General features: G+C 42.4%; 4 protein-coding genes across 4 annotated transcripts; 3 read left to right on the top strand and 1 right to left on the bottom strand.

Moving 5' to 3' along the window:
- The first annotated feature begins 767 nt into the window (after positions 1 to 767).
- Positions 768 to 3,320, top strand: LOC135495938 (RING finger protein 151-like). Its single transcript, XM_064784973.1, has 2 exons — positions 768 to 823; positions 2,078 to 3,320. Exon 2 carries the CDS (start codon positions 2,100 to 2,102, stop codon positions 2,961 to 2,963), a length of 864 nt encoding a protein of 287 aa, XP_064641043.1. The 5' UTR covers positions 768 to 823; positions 2,078 to 2,099; the 3' UTR covers positions 2,964 to 3,320.
- Positions 3,321 to 3,912: 592 nt separating this feature from the next.
- LOC135495474 (DNA polymerase subunit gamma-1-like) lies at positions 3,913 to 12,681 on the top strand. The gene is made up of 22 exons (XM_064784159.1): positions 3,913 to 4,037; positions 4,518 to 5,251; positions 5,364 to 5,544; positions 5,804 to 5,965; positions 6,199 to 6,339; positions 6,512 to 6,591; positions 6,758 to 6,940; positions 7,078 to 7,189; positions 7,321 to 7,415; positions 7,646 to 7,885; positions 8,124 to 8,502; positions 8,680 to 8,834; positions 9,117 to 9,170; positions 9,355 to 9,472; positions 9,712 to 9,847; positions 10,154 to 10,260; positions 10,342 to 10,487; positions 10,777 to 10,821; positions 11,040 to 11,154; positions 11,358 to 11,609; positions 11,766 to 11,883; positions 12,237 to 12,681. Exons 2-22 carry the CDS (start codon positions 4,593 to 4,595, stop codon positions 12,398 to 12,400), a joined length of 3,642 nt encoding a protein of 1,213 aa, XP_064640229.1. The 5' UTR covers positions 3,913 to 4,037; positions 4,518 to 4,592; the 3' UTR covers positions 12,401 to 12,681.
- A 517-nt stretch (positions 12,682 to 13,198) lies between these two features.
- On the bottom strand, positions 13,199 to 17,805 carry LOC135495717 (nucleolar protein 9-like). The gene is made up of 11 exons (XM_064784587.1): positions 17,607 to 17,805; positions 17,132 to 17,242; positions 16,371 to 16,814; positions 16,043 to 16,150; positions 15,713 to 15,878; positions 15,363 to 15,549; positions 14,751 to 15,029; positions 14,281 to 14,520; positions 13,875 to 14,139; positions 13,666 to 13,748; positions 13,199 to 13,439 (listed from the first exon to the last, which is right to left on the bottom strand). Exons 1-11 carry the CDS (start codon positions 17,707 to 17,709, stop codon positions 13,329 to 13,331), a joined length of 2,097 nt encoding a protein of 698 aa, XP_064640657.1. The 5' UTR covers positions 17,710 to 17,805; the 3' UTR covers positions 13,199 to 13,328.
- Positions 17,806 to 18,015: 210 nt separating this feature from the next.
- LOC135496151 (AFG3-like protein 2) lies at positions 18,016 to 24,793 on the top strand. The gene is made up of 17 exons (XM_064785297.1): positions 18,016 to 18,175; positions 18,685 to 18,877; positions 19,031 to 19,115; positions 19,316 to 19,472; positions 19,648 to 19,722; positions 19,981 to 20,105; positions 20,310 to 20,397; positions 20,627 to 20,730; positions 20,901 to 21,141; positions 21,360 to 21,513; positions 22,087 to 22,216; positions 22,536 to 22,633; positions 22,899 to 23,009; positions 23,139 to 23,254; positions 23,490 to 23,690; positions 23,896 to 24,090; positions 24,205 to 24,793. The coding sequence occupies exons 1-17, from the start codon at positions 18,092 to 18,094 to the stop codon at positions 24,439 to 24,441; spliced, it is 2,394 nt and encodes a 797-aa protein (XP_064641367.1). The 5' UTR covers positions 18,016 to 18,091; the 3' UTR covers positions 24,442 to 24,793.
- Positions 24,794 to 25,187: the final 394 nt, after the last annotated feature.

Below are 25,187 nucleotides of genomic sequence, written 5' to 3'. Positions count from 1 at the left end.
TGGTGAACCGAGCTGAATATGTTGCGGCTACCGCTCTCTCCATCATCACCGACGATATGTGCCGGTGCCGGTGTAACATCTGTGGTTGTTTCCCATGTGTCAGTGTTTCCAAACAATAGGCAGCTAGAGAGACCATGACTTTTCAATAGGGGGAAACACAGAAAAACTTGTCAATCTATCTTTTGGCGTTCCCAAACAATGAGGGGAAACACTCAAAAATAGAAACACTCAAAAACATTACACCGGTCGTGCTCTGATCCGTAGTGTGTTTTAGGTTCTACATTGTGCCCCATGTCTCCTCTAGATGTGCCCTCCCCTTCATAGCGCACCATAGCAGTGTTGCTACATAGTGTACCAAGTCCATGCCCCTTTACTAGGCGTACTCTGTCTGATTTGGATGTCGCTCTCCCAACAAAGTGACCATGTTTCTACAGGGTGGACCATGTCTCTACTGAATGTATCATTTCTCTACAGGGTGTGCCGTGTTTCTAATAATATACTATTGCTGGATGTGCCATATGCTGCAGGGTGTGCCATGTTTCTACTCGATGTGCCTTGTCAATGCAGTGTGATATGTAGCTACAGAGTGTACTATGTCTCTGTTCGATGTGCCATCTCTGCTGGGCGTGATATGTCTCTACTGGATGTGTCATGTCTATCCATGTTATGGTAAATAACATTGCCTTTGACATGTTTGTTCAAACACGTCACAATAATGTCCCGCCTGACTTTTACAATGTCTGATGTGACAACATACATACATGTATTCCTCTGAATGTGAACTAGGCCCACTTCTAAGGCCAGTGTGGACTCTTTCCAAAAGGTAAATATACTCGCTTTTATCGTTAGCTTTTGCCAGTACATATACATTAATCCATGGATTGACTTCATATGTGTTTCGGAATAAGTTATGAGAGATATTAATGGATATCAGACAACGGTTTAATATTGAAGTCGAGAGTTACCTTTGTGGGGGCTCGGGCTGAAGGAAGGACATCCCTCTTGGAATTCAGTGGGTTTGAGACAACTTTGCCTCAGAGTACACTATTTCCCAGTAAGAAGAACGAGTCGCAAGCTTATTGTCATATGAACTTGCCAGCAACGATTTCTAACGCCTCTGAGCTTTCCAATGTCAGTGTTTTGACAACTGACTCAGACTACACCTTGGAGAACCTCTTCTCTTTGTCATTTTCATCAGAAATCATTATAGGGTTGATATTTCTGAAAAATGACACCGTTCAAAGCCACGGTTTGATTTTTTGGTGGTTGTCGTAATGCCTCACTATGAGGTTGGGAATAGTTCGAATTACCAGTGGCGCACACACCGGCTTGTAGTAGCGGGCTTCGCAACGTCACAATTGACGTTACTCTCTATTTTCGAAACGCCTCGACGATAAATAAGTGGTCGGTCGGACTGTCGAACACCACATTCGAAGCTCTGAAAGGCGACAATACCACCTGTGGAAGCACTTAAAATCATTATTAATGTGTCAGCCATTAACTTATGCCTTAGTTTGTGTGTTTTACTTGGCTTTATAGTCTTATAGCACATTACTATATGGCTTCATAACATTAACCATGATTTATTGATGAATGTTGCCAAAGATCCGAAAACCATATAGGCATTTTTCTATGTAGGTTAGTTTTTGTTGGCGCGTGGCTTTGCCCCGTTCGTACGCCAGATGTATACACTCAACCGCAGTGTTTTCATGGTTCGGTCATCACTATCCCCAGAGGACGAAAGACTTGTGTTTGACCGAACCTCTCCCTCTGGATTGCAGCTCAGTTTGCTCATCGCCCATTTGCGTGAAAAAAGATTTATCAAGAGTGAATGTGTACACAGACTGAAAAGATGGACATAGGCAAATATCACAAATGGAAGCACAAATAAGACAACACTCGAATACAGTGTAGGCGGGGTCAATCGGTTTGTGAAGAGACAACCGGTTTCGAAACGGCAAAGCGATGTAGATTGGAGACTACAGTCACAAAATAGGATGTCTCTTGTTTCTTGTTAGTACTGTCTTTCGCCATTTTGTGGTAGTCCTTCGTCTAAACGTCGGTTTCGCTATTTCAGGTGTACCTCCTACTTGAAGACAATGGGTTATGACATTGAACGATTCGTCCAGCCGATCAACGAGGGGCTACTGTGTAGCATCTGTCGCGACGTTCTGAAAGATCCTGTCCAGGCTCCTTGCGAACATGTCTATTGTTCCGCCTGCATCCAGGAATGGCTCATCCACGAAAACAACTGTCCCGAGGACAGACGTCATCTCTGGGGCTCAGACCTTCGACCGCTGTTCCGGTATATGAGGAACGACTTGGAGAAGCTTCAGATCCGCTGTCAGAACCACAGGGCGGACTGTCCTCATGTTTGCAGCCTTGGCAGCGTGGAGGCGCACGAGACAGAATGCGGATATGTTGTTGTCAAATGCCCGTGTGAGGGTTGTGACAAGTCCTTCTCGCGTCGCAGCCGCGATGATCATCTCAAAGTATGCGACTTCAGGACAAAGCCATGTCCAAAGGGCTGTGGTGCGGCCATTCTGACTTTAGTTGAAACTAATAACCACAGCTGCGTCTCTGAGCTGAGGTCGACCTTGGACATGATGCGATTAGAAATGGATAGTAAGGTTGACGATATGAAAAAAGAGATAGAGTTGAGGTTGGACGCGCAGAGACGTCACATGGTCAAACGGGAAAGTCGTCTGCAGGAGCAGATGGAAGTTTTACAAAATCAGCTAGAGACTGTTGATCAACAAATGACATCACTTGTGGAGACATGCAGTCTTCAGTCGGCGGAGATAGACGAACTGAAAAAGGAGAAGTCACAGTTTGGAGACAGCTTTAAGACTTTACAAACTGAACTAGATGCCACCAAAAAAATGTGTCACTGTCAGAAAGGGAAAGGCCATAAAGGCAAAGAGACAAAAGACCCCAAGCCATTCAAGATAACTGCGTTATGACATAACAATTGAAATCATTGGCTCATGACTAGTGAACACATAAACAGGTGTGAAGAGGTGAAAACCCCCCAAGGTGATAGCTGGTGCCGAGACATCTTCACGTGCTCATAATGATAAGCACCTGAGAACGTGTGATTGAAACCCAATATCAAACTTTTTTGGCGTGATGCAATATGGCCCAGAAGGCGCGCACGTCTCGGGGTGGTGCTCGTCTTTGGCTCGAGAAGTTTTCCTCGCTTTTCGTCTGGATCGTTAAGTGCGTTGATCAAAATAATATTAATAAATGTACATGTACATAACTCATCTCGTCCAGCTGTGTTTAAGGCTTTCTTTAGTGATATATATATATACATGAAACAGGTTGCAATAAACAGATGAACAGATAAAAGTAGCGTTATTCTTGTTGAGGCTGAAGTTCGCCGGATCGCCTTAACTTATAGTCACGGGGAGAAATGTCCGGCTATACCCCCGCCTGTCCGCGGGCAAAACCGGTCCAATGGACGTCCGTCACAATGACGGCCGCGCATAGCTATGGCCAGGATGTCTAGAGGGTAAAAGGTCATTTCGCCCGTCCTAAATTGACGGGAGACTATAGGGAGGAGCCAAGTGGGTCGTCAATAGGTGACTCACGGCTGCGAAACCCATCTGCCGACCGCTAGCAAAGCCGAAGGTCTTACCCCGGGCCTGATTCGGGCCGGCCCGTGATGCTGAGACAATGACGATTATGATTCAAGATTCAAGAAGCACGGCACACCCACTAAGCCCCTCATATGAGCTCATTTTGCCAGCCAAGGCGGATAAGAAGCACGTGCGTCATATTCAGAGAAATTCAAACTTCCCGCCTTTGCTGCCTTTGCATAGTTCGACCACATGTTCGACCACGTGATCATTTTAATTGCGCAATACGCTGGCGGTACTTCTGTCAAATAGAGATGCACCAAAAAACATGTGCGCTGAATTGTTTTGTTGCAAAAGTGCAAAAATCTGGGTGATTGTGTCATCTACGTAATAGTAAGTCTACTGGAAATGCTCCATACAAAATAATGTATGGTAGAGCTTGATTAAGAAGCAATGGTAAGATTTATTTAGGTAGATTTTGAATGTTTTTATGATTGTTTACATCCACTTTGTCTTTGACAGCTGAAAAATGGAAAAGCTCATATTGCCATGACTCAGAGGATCTCATTGAGCTGGATATCTTACACTATGTATACATACAGTGTAGGCCTACACATCTGTTGGAATTGGTGCCGGTGGTGAGGGACCACTTTCGAAAGTCTGCCGCCAACTGGTAATATAATAGGCCTTCTTGACAAGTCAAAGACAATCAGAGTCGTAACAAATCAAATACGCACACTCGGGACACGTCTAACTCTAAGGCCTAAGCCGACTGCGGGCAATGCCATACACAAGTCACAGTGACCATCTGTTCGGGTTGAAAAGCATGACTGGTCAGCGCCGAAACAGACTTCTTCGAAAAGGTCGATAAAGATGCATGGACATGATCGTACATGTCCGTCATTTGTTTCCTGATTATCTTTTTTCTCCTTACAGGTAACAAACTAAGTACCTGTTGCCAGTGACTACAACTAGTACAAGTGTTGATTATTGGACACCTCCAGATTAAAAATGTTGAGACTGATTCATATAAGTCAACACAGATTTCATAATATTGTAAATTATTTCAAACCAAAATCTACCAACTTTAATCCTATCATAATCATAAAGAAATCTCAAAGGTATTTTGCTACTGATGTAGGAAGTCGTCATGAAAATGAAGAAACTGTTGTTGACTCAGTGTCGTCTGCTAAAACAGGAAAAGTGAGTCAAGATCCAAGATTAAATCCAATAGGAATACAGTTACTTTCACAACCATTGTATGAACAAGTTTTTGGTGGAAATCAAGTGAAGGAAAGTTCCAAAGACGTGAGGGACGAAATTGAAAAATCCCTTGGTAAACATGGCTTGAAAATCACTGATTCTACAGTCCTGTCTGATGTGGACTTTGAATTGCCAGAATTGAAAGGGCAGGACCTCGATAGTCACTTTAGGAACCTCGCTTCCGAACAGACGAAAACGTACAGAGAATTAGGTGATCATCTTTCGAAATGCTGCTTGCCGCCTATGCCACTGATTTGGGAATACACTTCGGGGTGGACAATGTACAAAGATGGTGTCGTCTCTAAAGTTGCTGCGCCATTGGAGGATGGGTTGGTGTTTGATATTGAGTTGGTGGTTGGTGAAGGTCATTACCCTACCATGGCAACTGCTGCTTCATCAAAGGCATGGTAAGTTCAGTTCCGCACAAGCACTATTTGCAAAATATCTCTTTTACACTGTACAGGCTACTCGAAAGACCAAGGTTCTTTGAAAATATACCTTCATGATTTTCGATTCTAGGTACTCATGGTGCAGTGAAAGACTGATCGATGAGAATGTCAAGCTTAAAATGTCAACAAGGATGGATCCAAACTGCTTGATTCCTTTAGAGCTACCTGGGAGTGAGCCTCGAGAGAAAGTAGTGGTCGGCCATAATGTCAGTTTTGACAGATCATTTGTCAAAGAACAGTATTACATCGATGTAAGTTCTCCCTATCCAGTATAAAACCTGCCTTCATCTGTATCATATGATTTCAACAACACTTTTAGTAGCAAGTCAAAATCCACATCCTTATTGGGCATTAGGCCACCAGTTTTCTTTATTGAGTACAAACTCCCCAAACGTAGCGGAAGCTAAACAAATGTGACTGTGCGAAAGCTTCTACCAGACCTTTGAAATTAACTTCTTAAAGACCCTCTTTCACCCTGCTCATATGATGCTCACTGCTTCTATGTTTTAGAATGGCAAAACCAGATTTGTTGACACGATGTCCTTCCATATTGCGGTAGCAGGCTTCACTAGCCATCAGCGTCTGCTGTATAATGCGGCCAAGAGTGGTGGGTCCGGTGAGAGGAAGGAGCTCACCGAAATGAAGGAACGACTGGAAGGAGCTCGCATTGAGGTTGGTGAAAGAAATCGCTTTTTGGCCAAGTCTAAAATCTGCCAACTTCAATCTCAGCCATGGGCTTACAGCTGCTGCTGATAAGATTGGATGCAGTCGTGCATGTGGATAATAAGCTCAAGGATGAAACCCCAAGTCTTTACTTGTGTCCTGTCTTGATGTCATTTCTTGTTTTCATAAACTTATTCATACATGTAGATACTGGTTTTCAGTGTTGACCCTTTGTGTTTTAGGATGAAGAGTGGTTTATCACAGGGTCATTGAATAATCTAGCAGCTGTTCACAAGAACCATTGTGGAGGTCCAGATCTCAAGAAGGAAGCTCGCGATGTGTTTTTGAAAGGGACCATGACAGATGTTAGGGAAAATTTCCAGGTATTGCCAATAGTGTTGAAAGTTTAAGTATAATCGGGCAACAAAGAGGCCAGTGAGCCTGTTAACTGTAATGGATGGTTTTCATGTCATTATCTGTTGTACTCATTGTTGGAACCAGTTGTAAAGTGATTCTGACTTTGGAAGTGTTTTGATCTGTAACATCTGTTTTCAGGAACTAATGGAATATTGTGCCAATGACGTAAAAGCAACTCATGAAGTCCACAAAAAACTATGGCCGGAATTCTTCAAAAGGTATGTTCAAGTACAAAGTCAACCCATTCCCTGGAAAAAGCTGAGAGGAAAATCTTCAAATGAATCTTTGTTGTTGACTGTTTGAATGTTTGAACTTCGTTTCCACAGCTGGGATTGATCGAGTAGATAAAGCTTGTTACGGCTAAAGACAATGTTTTATTTCTAGATTTCAGCATCCTGTCACCTTCGCCGGTATGCTGGAGATGGGGACGGCCTATTTACCTGTCAATTACAACTGGGAGAAGTACATTGCAGAAAGTGAGGCAACGTTCAATGATTTCAAGCGGGAGTTGAAGCTACTGCTGATGAAGGCTGCCAACGATGCTGTGGCACTTGTTAAAAACGACCAGTAAGTTAACTTTATTGGTAGCGTTAATGACATGTTATCAGCTTCATTGATGCATCTTCCTTTACCAGCTCCCTAGTGAGGACAGAGAGCAATAAGTCTTGCTTGCTTACCCTCACATGAATGTCACTCTGTTTCAGGTTCAAAAAGGACCCGTGGTTGTGGGACCTGGATTGGTCAACAAAGGACATAAAAATCAAGAAACCTCCCAAGAAAACAGCTAAAGTTCTCGCTGCAGAAAAAGCTGAGAAGGTAGGATTCAGTGCTCATCAAATCTTTTGTTAATTTTTCCACCAATTTTGTGTCTACAACTAAAGATGTGTCCATGAACGTATGAATGATGTCTCCTTTATTTTTCATTACATTATTCTTTGTTCTTTCAGGAAAAGAAGTTGACGGATGAAGAAAAGCTACAGAAAGTCCTGGACACATCAAAGAGCTTGTACAAAACCCGTCCTCACATGCCCGGATATCCAGGGTAAGTTTAGGTTTCAGTTTCAACTTTGTATTTCCAACCTCAGTCTGTTTGACTGGATGTTCTGTTTCAGACCGAGACACAAATGTGAGATCTCCCTGGTTCAGATGTCTCCTCTTTAAAACAAATAGTAAAGCCAAAGAGAATGCAGTTGCAGTTTAAGGCCTTCAGTGCATTACATGAATTTCTAAATTGTGCAGATATCTGACCACGTTTTATAATCTTATTAACAGATGGTACCGTGAACTCTGTCTGAAGCCTAACGATGAAAACTACATACCAGGACCATCCAAGATCAGCACAGCTACTCGAGCTACGGCCAAGATCCTGCGTTTAACTTGGGATGGCTACCCTCTTCACTATGATGAGACATTGGGCTGGGGTTATCTCATCCCTGGGAGGAACGATCCCAAACTGGAGCATCTCATAATGTCTGGTGTCAATGCTGAAGACGTTTCGGCATTCCCTGTGAAGTGAGTTGCTGGCTTTCATTTCTTATGATACCTGTGGTTTTGTCTGGTTTCATAACAGAACTGACGTTCTTTGCACTTCACTGTCTTTTGGTTCTCTGTAGCTGAGTGTCTATGTCCAGGCAGGGAGTGTAACCTGATGTGGTTTTAACATGTTCTTCTGATGTGGACTGTCCTTCAGTCCTGAAAGAACAACTGACTTTACTAGATACACAGTTAATGTTTTGTGATTCCTTTATAGGTCTTTGTACAAATTATTCTCAAAGACTGTCATTGAAGAAGCTGAGAAGAACAAGACATCTTCTGATAGTGACTCTCCAGCAGCAGGGTCAGCAAGTACCTCTCATTTTACCAATAATCTGAACAACCTGCTTATGGAGATTACGGATGAGAGCTCAGATTCGCTCAGAGATATGTTGATAAACTTAAAGAGATGGAAAGAAGAGAATGCCGATTCTAAGACACGAGATCAGATACAGAAGAAGAAAGCCAATTGGATGAAGAGGAGGAATCTTAAAGTCGAGGATTCTGGAGAGAAGCCGTTTTTCCATAATGGTGATGGGCCATATGAGACGACTGATAACATCTTAGGATCGTGGTTCTTCAGGATTCCTCACAAGGTGAGGTCTGTGCTCGGTTGATAACCTAGTAAGGTTTAGTGTGAGTGGGGGGGGGGCCTACAACCTCGTCTTAAACTCCAAGGCATCTTAACCTCGTCACTTGTCCTGTTTAATCATTGAATGCTCAGAAGAAGATTATGTCTACTATGTGGTTTTAGTTTTGTTGGCTTATTCTAGGATGGCACTGACAAGAACGTTGGCAATCCCCTGTCCAAGACGTTTCTGAATAAGATAGAAGATGGTACTCTAAAGGCTTGTTCCGGGGAGGCAGCCCGGGTGCTGAAGCTGAGTAAAGTCTGTGCCTACTGGAACAACAACCGGGACCGAATTAGGTAAACACTGTAAGATTTCTATCTGCACTTTCCACCCAAGTTAATGAAAGGATTGGTCAGGATCTGGATATGAGAGATCAATTTCATAGTCTGAATCCGAATATGACGGCAGAATTGGCTGTTGTTCAATATGCCGGTTCAATTTCATTTGTAAAATGTCTTCTAATCAGTGAAAAGTATAACCTATGATGGTCTCGTTGGAGTTACCAAGACCATCTGCTCTTAGAAAGAGATACAAAGGAAGTTTAGAATAGAGTATTGATGTTGATGGATTTCTTTCAGGAAACAGATGGCAGTTTGGCTGAGGAAGAAGGATTTACCAGAAGCAGTAAAACAGTAAGTTAGAGGTCCTCTAATTAAAAACAATGAAGGGCATCTTTGTAGTTCCTGCCCTTACTGGTAATCGTTTTATTTGTGACATGCTAGCTCAATGTCTGCCCTCCCATGGGGGGATGCCACTAGTGCCTCTCCCGTCATGTCTTTAAATGCAATGTAATGGTTTATTTGTATTTCATTGAAGGTCTGAAGATTATGATGAGAATGGAATCTATGGTGCTATATTACCAAGAGTTGTGACTGCCGGTACTGTGACGCGCAGGGCTGTTGAACCAACTTGGATGACCGCCAGTAATGCTTATGTAAGTAAACTTGTATGATACCCAAAGCGTCAGTATTGAAATGAGTGTAAAAGTTACCTCAAACTTATCTTACAGCTCAATCTGGAAGTTACGTCAGGCAAACATTTTGAAATCCAACCTGGCATTTGTTCTTGATTGTGGGTAGTCTCCATCCTAACTTGGCTGTGTGCATGGCACCTGTCTGTCCTACTGTTTGGGCAGTAGTAGACCCTAGTTATTTTTCATTTCTGTACATTCAGTCCGATCGTATTGGCAGTGAGTTGAAGGCAATGATTCAGGCACCTCCTGGTTATCACTTCGTAGGGGCAGATGTTGATTCTCAGGAACTCTGGATTGCCGCCATTTTGGGTGATTCTTACCACACGAAAATCCACGGTAGGTCAAATGAGAAGTTTTCTGGAAGTCCAGTGGTTTGCCAAGGAGCTGACCGGCCCCCAGAAGTCATCTTGCCAGCTTTCACAAGTTAGAGATAACAGACAAGCTTGAAGGAAACATACATGTATGTTGAGGTCAAACATTGGTGAAGTCACAGAGACCTTGAACAGACAGTCGTCTTGGTGATGACAGCAATATTTAGAAATGGATGTTCATATCTAAGTCAGAAGAAGCAGAGGTAGAATGTATGGACTGCTGTACATGTAGTACAGAAATAGCTCTCATGAAAAATCTCGGTTACTTTAGGGTCGACAGCGTTTGGATGGATGACACTCCAAGGGAAGAAAAGTGACGGCTCTGATCTTCATAGCAAGACTGCCCAACTCATGGGCATCAGCAGAGACAATGCAAAGGTAGGCACAGGTTCCCTGGATAGATGGATTGGTCTTCAGCAGAAATCAGTGGTGGATACTGACTGTTTGAATTCATTTCAGGTTGTGAATTACAGCAGGATCTACGGAGCAGGCCGACCATTCGCTGAGAGGCTCCTTGTTCAGTTTAACCATCGTCTGACTCCAAAAGAAGCTGAAGCCAATGTAAAGAAGATGTTCAAAGCTACGAAAGGGACAAGGCAGTTTGTGTAAGTTTATGATAGATAGTTCATGGTTCAACTAGACTGGTCAATTTGCCGAAGTTTGATCAGTTTATGCTAAGGTCAAATTGATTTGATTCTGTTTTTGTCTCTCTATTGGCCTGGTGAATGCCAATGTGGCAAAATTCAACTGATGTCTTTGGTCTGGGAGTAGTTCATCACTAGCCACTCACTCTTGCCCAAGGTTAAAAGCAAAGTGTCAGGTCCAGCCAATGACTAGACCACATTACCCCTCTCGATGATTTGATTATACTGGTTTACCCCATTTCATTTCCAGAACCCTTGACAGTGGAGAAAGGAAGGCCAAGTGGGCTGGAGGAACGTAAGTTGATAAACTAATTTTAAGTTTGTGAAGAAGTTGTAATGACAATGAAGTCATCATACATGTATGTCGACACCAACCGAAGTTGGTTTACAGCTCCATTGAGATTGGCCGGCCAGATGAAATGGCAATCTTGGAAAGGAAAATAATGCAACTGTGTGATAATAAGCTATGGAATTGAGAGTCCTTTAGTTGTCTTTGTGACGTTGTTATTGCAGTGAATCGGAGATGTTTAACAAGCTCGAGAGCATCGCGTTGTCTGATGAGCCGAAGACGCCGGTGCTTAATTGTGCCATTAGCAAGTCATTGGAGTCTCAGAGTGTGAAAGGTTACGTGAGTATTATTTTGATAGCCCTTTGCCTTGATAACTTGAGTGCAATTATAAGATGTGATGTTTGCTCTAACTACACCAAAAATACTGTTAAATGGGGAATTTCATACATAGATGTGACAGTCCAACTAATGTAACATAAGCATTGGAGTGCATTTGATTTGAGAATGTGAAAATGTCAACATTGCATCTGTTCCTCTTTTAGTTCAAAACGAGCCGTGTCAACTGGGTTGTCCAGAGTTCTGCTGTCGACTACCTTCACCTGATGCTAGTGAGCATGCGATGGATGTTTGACAAGTACAAGATAAGCGGGCGATTTTGCATCAGTATCCATGACGAGGTGCGGTATCTCGTCAAGAGTGAGGACAGGTTCCGAGCAGCTCTGGCACTTCAGATCACCAACCTGCTGACACGATCCATGTTTGCTCACAAGCTGAATATGGGAGATTTACCTCAGGTAGGTCACTCAAAGGAGTCTTGAAATCATCTAAATGCCTGAGCAAATTCCAAAAGATAACTGTGCTTTGTGATATGATTACGGTGTTACCTTGCTCCCATAGATTTGAGCCCAAAATATTCTAGTGTTTTATATTTGTATTGTTTTTCATTGCAGTCTGTGGCTTTCTTCAGTGCAGTCGACTTGGACAAGTGTTTGAGGAAGGAGGTCAACTTGGACTGTGTGACACCCTCGAATCCAAGAGGACTGGCCAGAGGTTATTCCATCCCAGAAGGTAATGCATGTATGAATAATGCCATTTCCAGATCAGGGCGACCTTGGCTGCATTGATGATCACAACCACAGTATCGGCTCTCACTGACTGACAAAGATGTGCTTTGTTTGCCATTGTCCTTAGTATTCTATTTCATGAATCTGTTGTGATCGGTTGATTGTGACATTGTCCCTGATTATGTCTGGAAAGTTGAAGGACGCTTTAGGCTGGTTGTACGTAGGCTTCTCCATTGTGATCTTCAGTACAAGGTTTTGGTCATCATGAGGCCAACATTCCTCAAGTGGTTTGTGGATGTCTTGTTTTCCCACATCATATGCTATCCATGAGCAATCACTGTGTTGTTTCATTTTCAGGGGAAGCATGTGATATTTTTGACATCCTAAAGATCACCAACAATGGGTGCTTAGATCCTCAAGAGCCAAACGAACCTGACGTCAAGGACAATACCCACGATACCCACGATATAGCAGATGAGGCCGCTGGAGCAGAAGATCACGCATTTCACAGAGCTGGATAGGACACATCTATTCTGCAGTGTTGGTGCTTCGATGCGAGTTGAAAGACAATACTTACCATGAGGATATGTTTTATGAGTGGTCTATCATGCACTATGTGATCATCTTGAAAGTTATTGCATTTGAAATGGATCATCCTACCAGAGTGCATTTATCAGACTTGATTGGACAGTCAAAAGTATTTGGCATTCGTTTATGCCTTGGGCTTTAGCAAAGACATGAATAGTTCGATTTCTTGTTCTGTTAAAGTAGAGGCTACTTCTTGAAAGGACATGAATGTGTTTGAATACATTGTAAAGCTGTCTTGTTATACCTTAGATGTTGTCTCTTCATTATTCTAGTGAGCTCTTGTCATCACCTCACGTGGTAAGAAACCGACCCAGTATCTTCATTGTACTCGGAAAGTTGTCAGCCTTCCCACTCTGAAATTCCTTATGGTGAGGTTGTGACATTGTCCATCAAACCATCTGGCCACAAAACTTGACCTTTCACTGGTCCCCAAGACTTCTCTCCCAACCTGTCTATGGTCCAACCAAGTCCTTGGGGACAACTTTTATTAAAGGACACTGTCACATTCTGGACAGAGGTTCCGTGGTCAATAGTTCTGGATGTTCATGGACGTACGTAACCTGACCACTTGTGCATGAATAACAAGTCATCAAGACAGGTATGAAGGGCAATTTAAGAGAGGTGGCCATCCTAGGATACTGATCCAATCACAGACCACAGCCACCATGTAATGGAGAATGCAGTGAAAATATTACACAAGACAAAAACATGACATGTATCTTGTACCGAAAGATTTATTCTGCAAAATTGCGACACTTCTTTACAAATGTAGGCAGGAGATAAAAGGCCGAACACCACTGGAATCACTGTTTCCATTGAGCACTTGGCTCAAGCAGCCATTTGGTTCAAAAATATACCAGGCTATTCACTCTTTTTCGATTTCTTCTTCTTTTTAGTCCTTTCTTTACCCTTGGTACTGGAAGAAACACTTCCTGAAGCTTTCTCAAACATGGCAGTGGGTTTTTCAAAATCCTGAAAGAAGTATGAAAATCGATCAAGAGAGAACAACAGTAAGCCTTTTCTACTAACATAGAGCCTGGGCTGGCAAGACATCTTGGAGAAGGAGACTCGGAAATCAAACCAAGCCTCAAAGTCAGAAGAGACCAGCCAATTTTGCATGGAATAAAAGTCGGGTCACTCTGTGTACGATGCACTAACAAGGAATGAGATGAAACATTACGTATATGTCACCACCCACCTCATCCTTCATCAGCAGGCTTGAGTCTTCTTCCTCACTGTCTTCCACTTTCACCTTCTTTCTCTTCTTTGGTTTGGGAGCAGCTGAAAGGGCAGTAGGGAAATGATATTTTAAGACATTGATGCCTTCCTGACTTGAACAATACTAGAACAATGTGATGTGACAAGACAACACCTTAGTTTCAGTTGAAAGAAATGAAGTCGACCTACTGTCATTGCCAATGATATCCTGGAAGAGTTTCCTCTTCCTTATCTCTCCTGTCTGCATCTCCTGCCAGTCTTTCCGCCGATACATGAAGTGATGCAGGCCACAATTCCGATGCACGAAGCTACCGAATTTATCACCGGTCAGCCTGGCCTCATGCTTGGACAAGTCCTCGGCCATTATCGTCTTCTGTTTGATGGTGGCGTGGTTCCATAGGGCGTCCACCGTCCGACTTCCACTTCTATCACACGCTAGGTCAGCATACCAGCCCTGAAAAGAGACATAATTACTTGAAGTTGTTAGTTAAAAAGTCTTTCTGAAACACCGTTGATACCCATAAGATAGCCCTCTTGTATGATCATCAACGATTCCATTTTTCAAACAACACTAAACGTAACACACCATACTGACCTTTAGTTTATTATAGACTACATCCCTGGTCTTCTCACCGATTGTGGTACTCTTCAGTAAAGCCTCTATCACATGATTTCCCTTAGGATCTGCCGCCATGTTCCGTACTTCCACTGGCTTAAGATCGACAAAGCTCAAGACCAGCAACTTGGGGTTACCAAACTGTACGAGCTGCTGAAGTAACATTGCACCATGGTAGTTGATCTCTGTTAGTAAGGGTACTGGTGTATTTTTGGCTGGCTGGAAAGAGACAGAAATTTGCAGAAAAGTTGGTTTCTTGTCAAGGTCGCATGTGCATGAAAAGTTATGCTTCACATTTCATTGAGAAGAAGTTACTGCAGGGAACTGAGTAATGAACGTGGAACAAATGACGTCAATAGGCAATGACGATTCTTGATGTTCGGGAATTTCTGTATTCGGACTTGGGGACAGATGTCACCATCTTGACAAAACCGACAAGACGTACAAACCTCCTTCTTATCTTCCTTATCCGACCCTTTTTCATCATCGCTCTGAGGCAACTTATAGAAGATTTCATAAGTGGACATGGAGGCAATCAGGTGGACGCATTTACTCTGTCTCTCTGGGGGCTTGTAGCAGTGGAACGCTTTCATCAACACCTTGAGGAACTTCTCTTGCTTTGTACCAAGTCGCACTGCCGCCTCTGCCAGCTTGACCAGGACTCCTTCACGGTTGCTTGCCAGGAGGTCTTCAATATGTGATTTCATTTCATCAAATATCTCTTCAAACTAAGGAAAATACAGAAATAACAATGCTTTGGCAGGTGGAATGTAGATTAGGTTCAGGTTCTTTTTTCAGCCAGTAATCACTGGTTCTTTGCCCTTGTCGCTCCAAACCTAAATTCAATATCCAGGATGTACTTTCTAGCCCTATGCCATTGGGACAAATTCATATCAGGTACAGGGAGACTGGTGCCATTCATAAATAGATGTAGAAGGAGATGTATGGAAAAGATAACCCAATTCATGTCAGGTCAAAATCTTACAGATGCGAGCAAACACACCCGAACATCAGGCTGCCTAACAATCAAAATATGTAAACAACACATTATTTATGCTTACCTGTTCTTGGTTCACTCTCGCTAATATTTTCTGAATCACAAAGTTTCCAATGTGATGTAGACAATAATCCAACAGCTTTCCCTTGAAGTGGGATGTGAACAGTTCATTGAAGACGTCTGCTGTCACGAGGTGAATAAGGAGGTCCACCAGATGGGAACTGGTCTCGTGTGAAACAACACATGAAATGCTGCAAAATAATCGAGTCATTAGATCTAAAACATTGTCTTACTGTTGATTTAATTAACTGACTTAACTGGCTGTCAATCATAGTAATTATAAAACAACAGGAGGGATCAAAGCGTATCACATATTCTTCCCAATGAAAGAAACCCGAGGGTTAAAGTACTTACTCGATTTCATATCCTGGGGCAAGTTGTTCTTTTTTAGTTTTGGCGAATACGTCGTGCTTTTTGATGAGTTTCTTGCAGCATTTTTTGCACAGTTTTGGATTCTGTTTCTCAGTGACCAAGAGTAAGGTCTGTAGCACTGGACCTGATATATGACTGTAGACCAGATCTAGAAAAGAGAAGAGACAATGATGGAGAAATAAGGCAGGAGCGTCAAAATGTTGTTGTTTCTAGATCAGTCGTACCTCGATGAGACTTTGGAAAGGCTCTTTGTCATAATTGTTTCCCAGATTGCAAAGCATAATGGCCGGCAGGCAGCAAATGAATACTAACCATTTATGTCCTCCCTTTCTAATATCTTGTCTTTGAAAGCGTCAAATATCTCTAGAAGTTCTGGCGTTGGTTGATACGACATCGATAGTGAAGCATCCTTAGTTTGTGCTGAAAAGGATTTGAGGACGATTAACTAATAATTGTTCAAAGGGACAATCAGGCAGTACACAGATTTGATGAAGTCTCGCGCATAATCTGTTTGGCAGAAGTACGAGTTTTCAAAAGTATGAAAAGCTACTGATTAAACACTTCTGACTGCTTTTCACAATGAAGACCGACCACAGAGATTTCTGATTAAACTTATTTTGCCAAAAAAACTGAAATTCACCTTGATGTTGCTTTCTTTGATCTCTTGAGAATCGACTCCGAAGCACCTTATCGTCGACCTTGACCCCTCCAGACACCTCAATGGCGACACGTACTATATGACTGGCATACATATTCTTCACAAATTCATCAAAGTTCTCCAAAAGCACACCGCACAATGCAGCGAAATTACGCAGAAGATTTTTCCTCGTTTTCTTTTCAGCATCCTTCTTTTTGTCACACAAGGTCTTGAAGATATTTTCACAAAGAGTCTGAAGTATGTGGCTACCAAATTTACTGGTACATAGATCGGTCCACTGCTCAGCCAAGGCACCCATGAATGACACCAAGTGTCTTTCACCACAGCAATTTAGCAGTTTCTCAACGATATGACTGACAGTTTTGTCTTTTGCCACTTTTCCAGCTTCAGTCTCCATCTGGTTGAATACATTGCTCAGAAACAAATCTGAAATTTGTAAATACCGGTAGTCAGGAATTAAACTTAACCAAGGCTACTGCTCTCATGGCAGTTGCTGACCCCCAAAATGGCCTTCATACCCTCTCAAATCTTCTCGTACATTCTCCAATACCCAAGACAAAAACGACTCTAAAATGGGTGTAACTATACATGAAACTATAAGAAAGCCATAACAATGGTTCACAATCCGAACAATTCATTATTTTTCTTTTCAAAACCTATGATTTGGTCTTCTTTAATGGTCTTTTTGCACAGAAAGTAAACTTATGCTTTTAGTATGATCAATGATTGCTAATGCCAAGTACCTTTTTCTTCTTCATTTCCTTCAAATTCCTCAAGAGTTTCAGCGACTCTTCTATAATACCCTAACGTCTGGTCATCTAAATCACTTCTGGGGGTTGTTCTCTCCTCAGGATCTGAAAAATTTGGGGATAGCATTACATACACAGACTCCTGCCGCTGTAGCCTTAGGTGCACCTGTAATTATCAGCCAAGATCGAGATATGTTCTGTGGCATGCCTTCAGGATGTTACAATGCCAATCTATGTTCATGACTCATGTAGATTACACGTCGCCACGTGCACGAACTGAGACGACTCGCTGTAGGCTACTGTAGCTGTAGTGAAGGCCTACAGCTCTGGTCTTTAGCATGTTTAGGAGATACCCAGTACACACTGTTTATTCGATCCTACACTGTACTGTTGTTTAAGTGACTGATAACAGCTGAGCCTGTAGACAGAGTCAGAGTGTTGCTGAGTGTGTGTAAAATCTCATGCACACCTGTTCTAAAATGTGACCCTGGATTCCCCTTCTCTGAAGACCGATCAAAGCCTGATCGTCCACGTCCACCACGTCCTCCTCTACCTCGGTTACTAAATGACATATTCTGTCAGATATCAGTATCTTATAAAACTAATCAAAGAAGAAATTAAGAATATTCTTTGGAGAATACTTTGCTTGCAATGCACTGGATTCTCAATCCATGCCTGGCTGCATCGAGCGCTGTCAATAAACGATCAACTTTTTCCTTTACAAAATCCGATTTTCACTGTAATTTGGACATGACTTCATATCAACTGAACATAACTGAGTACTAATTGACTATCTAACTTTTTTAATCTACTTATTTTATCGGAATAATGTCAAAATAACAATCGTAACGTTTCATTCGAATCGACGGTGCCCTCAACTCGCTCTGTATGTGAAGAAGAGCATGATGTAACGTGAACAATTTCCAAATAAAACACGATTTTCGACCAGAAATTATGTCTCATCGCTTTTTATCGTTGGCTAGACATTCGGAGAAGTTGGTGAAGAAGCTTCTAAAACCAAATTGCAGTCACGCTGAGGTAAGACTACGAAGTAATGATCATCTTTCTGGAGGGCTGTCTGCTACTTTTGCCACATTTCTTCATGATTTCCATTTGTCTGTTCTCTTGTTGTGAATGAAATGATGTAGGCCTATAATGAAATGAATGGTGTTGTTTTCGTGCCTTGACATTGTTCTCTGTGTAGTGTGGTTGGGTAGGACCAGACGTGGGTGAAGGGTTGTTCCGACATTACATCATATGATATAAATTAAAGCCTTTTCGGCAAAGACGAATCCGTCCCCAAAGGCCAATGCCAAGGGCAGGCCTGATGATGAAACAAAAATGGACACACTCGGAACACATCAGATGGCGTTAGCTGACTTCGAAGATTGTGATAAGCCACTGTTACCCTTTTCTTGCAATATGAGAGAAGTTACCAGTAAACTCTACGTTACAATTACACATGATGTATTACTAGGCTTTGAGCAATCATTGAATGATGCAATCAGATTAGGCCTACTTTTAAATTGTCAATTCCTCTTCTTCAGCTGCAAAAGAGTGCTCACTCATTTTCAAAGAAACTATCTCGCACACCAAGTTTAGTGAATGCCCTTCAAGAATGGGGCATACTACGCCAAGAAGTACCAAAGGGATTTGGAAAGTATTTTCCAGGTGGAAAGAAGCCCACAGCTGCCAAAGAAAAGTCTAGCCCGTCATCTGGAGCCAGACCTCCACCAAAAGGTAAAAATTGCAAACCATATATACTTTGTAATGGAATGTTAAGCATAGAGTTAAAAGATACTTAGTGTCCTGGCATGACTGGCAAATCTGGTAGTAAAACAGGACCTAAATGACCCGCTGCCATGTAAGTCATGTTGTGATTATCAATTTCAGATCCGATTCAACCCAGGTCCAGATCATCAGAGCAGGGAGGCAAACCAGAGAAGAAAATAGAATTTAGCTTCAATGCTGGTCAAAGGTATAAATATTTTGATCATGTCTTCCCTCAAATCTTGACAATGTTCTCAAAATGCTTGAATCTGTTGCCCTTCTATCTATTCAATTTTAGGTGAGTTTGGAGGCTTGGTGTTGTTTTGGGGCATATGAACTTGTTAACATGAAAACAATCTGCCACACTTTCATTTATAAATACACTTACTTTATTTTCCGGTTTTTCAGGGGATTTAGTTTCGGTGGAGGCGGAGACCCTAACAACAAGCTCTGGCTTGGAGTGCTGGCTGGTGTTGGGCTCGTGTCGTTCGTGGCATTTTACAATATGCAATATAAAGAGCTCACATGGAAGGAATTCTTATCAAATTATATGAACAGGCATATCGTAAGTAAAAGTATGCTGTTTCTCCTAGGGCTGTTCAAAGATTAGAACTATCAGTAAAAGTACCCAACGCTATTTCTCACAGGCTGTTGACAGATTGGAGACAATCATAAAACGCTACAATCAACGAATCTGGTGTCTTGTGATCCTGATGTTGTTTGTGTATGATCTTTTTCAGGTTGATAAATTAGAAGTTGTAAATAAAAAGTGGGTGAGAGTGAAATTGGTCCCAGGAACACAGATAGATGGATCGGTAAGTCTTTGCAGTCCTGTACCTTGGTGATTTGTTTGCAGCCAAACTCTCATATATCTACTTATGAAAGTATTTATCCTTAAGTTTGTACATGAAGCAGTTTGAGGACAATTTGTTTAAAGCCAGGCTGTGACGCTAATATTGTTAGAGTGGGTCTTGGATCCTGACTCACTCTGATGTTGATGTCGATGCTGCTGTTACTGAATTCCTAGGACGGTACATCAGGCAAGTTTCTCACCAATGTCTGTTTCATTGCAGAGTGTTTTATGGTTCAACATTGGTAGTGTGGAAGTATTTGAGAGGAACCTGGAACATGCCCAACACGAGATGGGTATAGAACCATCTAATTATGTAAACGTTGTGTACAAGTCAGAGGCAGAACTGTAAGTAGACCTTTTAAATCACACTATAGTCAACGGAATGTAACACTGGTGGATATTTCTTACCCAAATACTCTTTTTTCTGATATGCTCCTGAATTATAATTCACCCTTGCCTATTGTTGCTCACAATGATACTATGTACCGGTGTGATAGTAAATAGATTTATTTGACTCAATGTGCTTAACTGTGCTTGATTCACTTTCAGGGCATCTATGGCTTATTCTGCCGTCAGTTTCATAGTCCCGATAGCTATCATAATCTATTTGTTCAGCAGGACATCAAGTATGTTTGGGGTAAGTCAGTTGGTATTTCTGGTTAACTGGCATGGCTTTCAAGGAAATAAGATTCCGGGCTCATCACGAATTTGAGGGTCTGTCAGAGGAGACTAAAAGCATGGTCCCTATTGCCCGAGCTTAGTTGAAGATCCCACTCAGGTTGACAGTGGCCTGTAGTTGACTCCATACCCACTATTATGAATTATTGAAATGTTATGTTAAAACTTGTCATTCACTTGTTTTGAAGGGCAAGAGCGGTGGTGTAGGTGGGCGTTCTGGAGGTCTCTTCGGTGGCTTTTCTCAGTCAACGGCAAAGATGATCAAAAGTGATGAAGTTGGAGTCAAGTTCTTGTGAGTACACAGATTATTCAGTGATTCAAAGTCTCTTTCACTACGTTGTAGCCAATGCATTTCTCCACAATTTCCTTTTGATCGTACACTGTTGATGTATTTTATTTGATGACATTGTTCCTTGGCTGCCTTTGATCTGCTTGAGTATATTCCTTTCCTTCATGTTTCAGTGATGTGGCTGGCTGTGAGGAAGCCAAGGTGGAAATCATGGAATTTGTAAACTTCCTGAAGAATCCCCAGCAGTACCTCGACCTCGGAGCCAAGATCCCCAAGGGCGCCATCCTGACCGGCCCGCCAGGAACTGGCAAGACCCTCCTGGCTAAGGCGACGGCAGGAGAAGCCAATGTTCCCTTCATAACAGTATCTGGGTCAGAGTTTCTTGAGATGTTTGTCGGTGTTGGGCCGTCTAGGGTAAGTTAACTGATGTTTTGTCCTTCTCAAGTCCTCCTTCCTTCTCCTACTGCCTATCACAGTGGCTTGGTTCGTCTGTGCTAGACTGCTTAGCTGAACCAACTGGCCTTTGATTCCTGTGGAGGGACAGACAAAAGAAAGCAGCATGACTGGAGTGAGAAAACACTCGATTGTGCAAACATCCTCTATGCCACTGTCATTGTCATTCCATTGTTTAGGTTCGTGATATGTTCAGCATGGCGAGGAAGAATGCTCCGTGCATCCTGTTCATTGATGAGATAGATGCCGTCGGCCGGAAGAGAGGTGGCAAGAGTTTCGGTGGACACAGCGAGCAAGAAAATACGCTCAATCAACTTCTCGTGGAGATGGATGGTACGTTCATGCATCATGTCTGATTAGGTGCAAGCCTACCGATAACCTCTTATCACCTTCAGCCCAAATCCCCCCTTTGAGTTGGTTATCGGAGTCTCATGGACTGCATGAAAGAACTACGCCATCGCCATCTTCAGGGCAAGGTAGGAACTGATAAGACTGTTTGGTCTCTTCAGTTCCTTCCTTCCCCTGAAGATGGCGCTGGCGTAGTTCTTTCATGAAGTCATTTTAAGTTCTGAACTACGCCATCGCCATCTTCAGGGCACGGTAGGAACTGTTTGGTCTCTTCAGTTCCTGCGTTGCCCTGAAGATGGCGATGGCGTAGTTCTTTCATGAAGTCATTTAAAGTTCTGAACTACGCCATCGACATCTTCAGGGCACGGTGAGATCTACGTGGTTGGGTGCTGAAGGTGTTAATGTGTTTTTGCACCTTTCAAAATGGAAGAAAAGTCCCAAGCTACAGTAGAAACTCTCTGAAGGACAACCTTGATAGAAGTGTTTCTTGATAAAAGTGATATTGATGATACAGAACTGTCAAGAAAACCTGTAATAACTGCATCCCTCTTCTCACAGGTTTTACTCCTCAGAGCAACGTTGTGATTCTTGCTGCTACAAATCGTGTTGATATCTTGGATCCAGCGTTACTTCGACCTGGGCGATTCGACAGACAAATATTTGTGGCTTTGCCAGATATCAAGGGCAGGTTAGTGCATCTGAAGGATTTGGACTTATTCCTGCCCTCAGAAGTCTATCATTGATACTTAATCCACTTGATGCCCAGAGGGCACATTAGGTTTCAATCATCAGTTTCATTCAAGGATGAAGAAACTGAAGATAAAAATTGAAAAGGTTGGACATACTTTTTCCGTAGAATCTTTACAGTTGGCCAAAAGCTGTGAGATTTGGAGGAGAGACCAGTGGTTACATAGGCAGTGCCATAGTATGGTTATCTCCAACATGTTGGATATGGTGCTTATTGCGTTTTGTGATGAAACTCTTCACTCCGTATCTGATTCTTGCAGGGCATCCATATTCAAAGTGCATCTCAAAGCCTTGAAGACTGAACTGGACAAGAATGACTTGGCCAGGAAAATGGCCGCCCTTACTCCTGGATTCTCAGGTTGGTCATCATCATTATCATCATAGACCAGAATTGGGCTTAAGACCTATGATTGACTACTTCCACTTGGTCTTGTGTGGCGTTTCTTGATTATCAGCTGACTGCAGGGAGAGCTGAATGCTGTTGGTCCTGTTTCTTGCTCAGTCAGTGCCGCCGTGATTTAGTCAACTTGTAAAATATAACTTCCATCTCCATTTTCACATTTTGTACTGATTACAATTATAATATCACATCTTCCATTCTTGCTCTGCATTGTCAATTTCAGGTGCTGATATTGCCAACGTTTGTAATGAAGCTGCCCTGATCGCAGCCCGAGATCTCAACACATCCATCAATGTCAAACACTTTGAACAGGCATCAGAAAGAGTCATTGCTGGTAAGATACTCATCAGATCATCATTTCCCGATTATCATGATCATCTAATTTGATCCTTGGTTGGTTTTTAAGCGACCCAGACCTGTAAGGTCAGAATTGTTAATATGAAAACTATGTGTGACTTTGCAGGCCTTGAGAAGAAGACTCAAGTTTTACAGCCCGAGGAGAAGAAGACTGTTGCCTACCACGAAGCTGGTCATGCTGTGGCTGGATGGTTCTTGGAGCATGCTGATCCATTACTCAAGGTAGGCATCTCAAAAGCGTTTTGGACAGGGAAACATGGAAAAGCCCTATATTAGGCACCTTCCCCATAGAGGTATACGGTATACTACACTATACGCGAACAATGGCTTCACAAAGGGTGCATGACCATGAAACTATTGTTCGCGTATAGTATAGTATAGGGTATAGCTCTATGGAATAGGTGCCTAAGTACTCAATAGTATAATCATTATTAACTCTCATCATGGTTTTGTTCAGGTTTCGATCATTCCTCGAGGTAAGGGTCTTGGTTATGCGCAGTACCTTCCAAAAGAGCAGTATCTCTACACCAAGGAGCAGCTCATGGATCGCATGTGTATGGCTCTTGGTGGCCGAGTGTCGGAGGAAATATTCTTCAAGCGAATCACCACCGGTGCTCAGGATGATTTGAAGAAGGTGACACAGAATGCATATTCACAGGTAAAGAACAGATACTAGGGTACAATTCTTATAACATGACTTAATTGTTGATATGTGGCAAGGTTAAAACTGCTTTACACAAGTCATTCATACAAGGAAATTCATAAAGTACAGGTATTGTGCATGCTTGGTAGCTCATCACATTGGATAGTAGACATCATAGTCACATGCCATTCTGGTTTCTGATTATTATTTCAAATTCTAGATTGTTCATTTCGGCATGAATGAGAACGTCGGTCAGTTATCCTTCGATATGCCTCAGCAAGGCGAGATGGTATTTGACAAACCTTACAGTGAGGAGACAGCACAGATGATAGACAGAGAAGTCAGGACTTTGGTCGGGAATGCTTACACTAGGACATCAGAGCTGCTTCTCAAACATAAGGAAAGTGTAGAGAAGGTGAGTGAAACTCTATTCTATTCTACAGTGAGGCTACTCATTACTTGTCAAAATATGATGACAGTGCAGAATTGAAAACCGAACTCGAATCGCATCTTTCATTTTACATTCCAGGTGGCACTTCGTTTACTCGAGAAAGAAAAAATCGACAAAGATGACATGACCGATTTGTTAGGCAAGAGACCCTTCGCTGAGAAGTCAACGTATGAGGAGTTTGTCGAAGGAACAGGATCGTTTGAGGAGGATACAACTCTGCCCGAAGGTCTCAAGGACTGGAACAAGGAACGAGAGGCCGAGGAACCAAAAAGTAAAATGTCCACACCACCTCCATCGCCCACGTCTTCTTCATGATGAGAAAGAGACTTAGATGTGATTGTGTTATGTGTGATATTATGCATTAGAAATAAGAAATTGGAGTTGTATAAACTCTTCATGGGGTTGTCTCTTTACTTTGTACTGTCATTGATAATAAAGATTTGAAGTTGAAATATAAGAATGGCTGTCTCATGTGCTGGGTTGTTAAACATAGTCCTCTGGTTATTTTGTCAGTGGTCGATAGAGAACATCTGGGCCAAGATAGAGAAAATGGACTTTTGTGCCAAAATTACCATGGAAGAAAGAACTGTTGATGCTACTACTGGTACTGATGACCTCACTTGGTAGTCTTATCATTTCTGCAAAAATGTGAATGAAATAAAGTGCTATTGATCACATTAGTTTTGGTGTCATTCTAGGTGTTATACGGTGTGTTCCACAAAACCTCGTTGCCTCGGATGTGCCATGGAGTCCTTCCCTAGGTCTCCAACTACGTAACAATGTATGGGTTCTTGTATCTACTGTTAGTAGTTTGATCTTGGCACCAATCTAGGACATGCCATGCATCACGCAAGTTTGACAGCATCCCCAGCTGGGTCCACCCTACTGGCTAGTGCGAGACTATTGCCTAGCACTTGCATGTCTTCAGGTTGGATTGTTCCCCCATCACAGCATTTCCCAGGGCCAGTACTGATGCTTGTCTTCAAGATAGGTTTACCAGTAACACCAACGCCCAGAGCTACTGATCTGTCTTCAAGATGGGTTGTTCCCCCAATACACCA

This window comes from Lineus longissimus, chromosome 11 (genome assembly GCF_910592395.1).
Source record: "Lineus longissimus chromosome 11, tnLinLong1.2, whole genome shotgun sequence".
Taxonomy (NCBI): domain Eukaryota; kingdom Metazoa; phylum Nemertea; class Pilidiophora; order Heteronemertea; family Lineidae; genus Lineus; species Lineus longissimus.
This window is presented reverse-complemented; position numbering and strand designations above follow the sequence as displayed.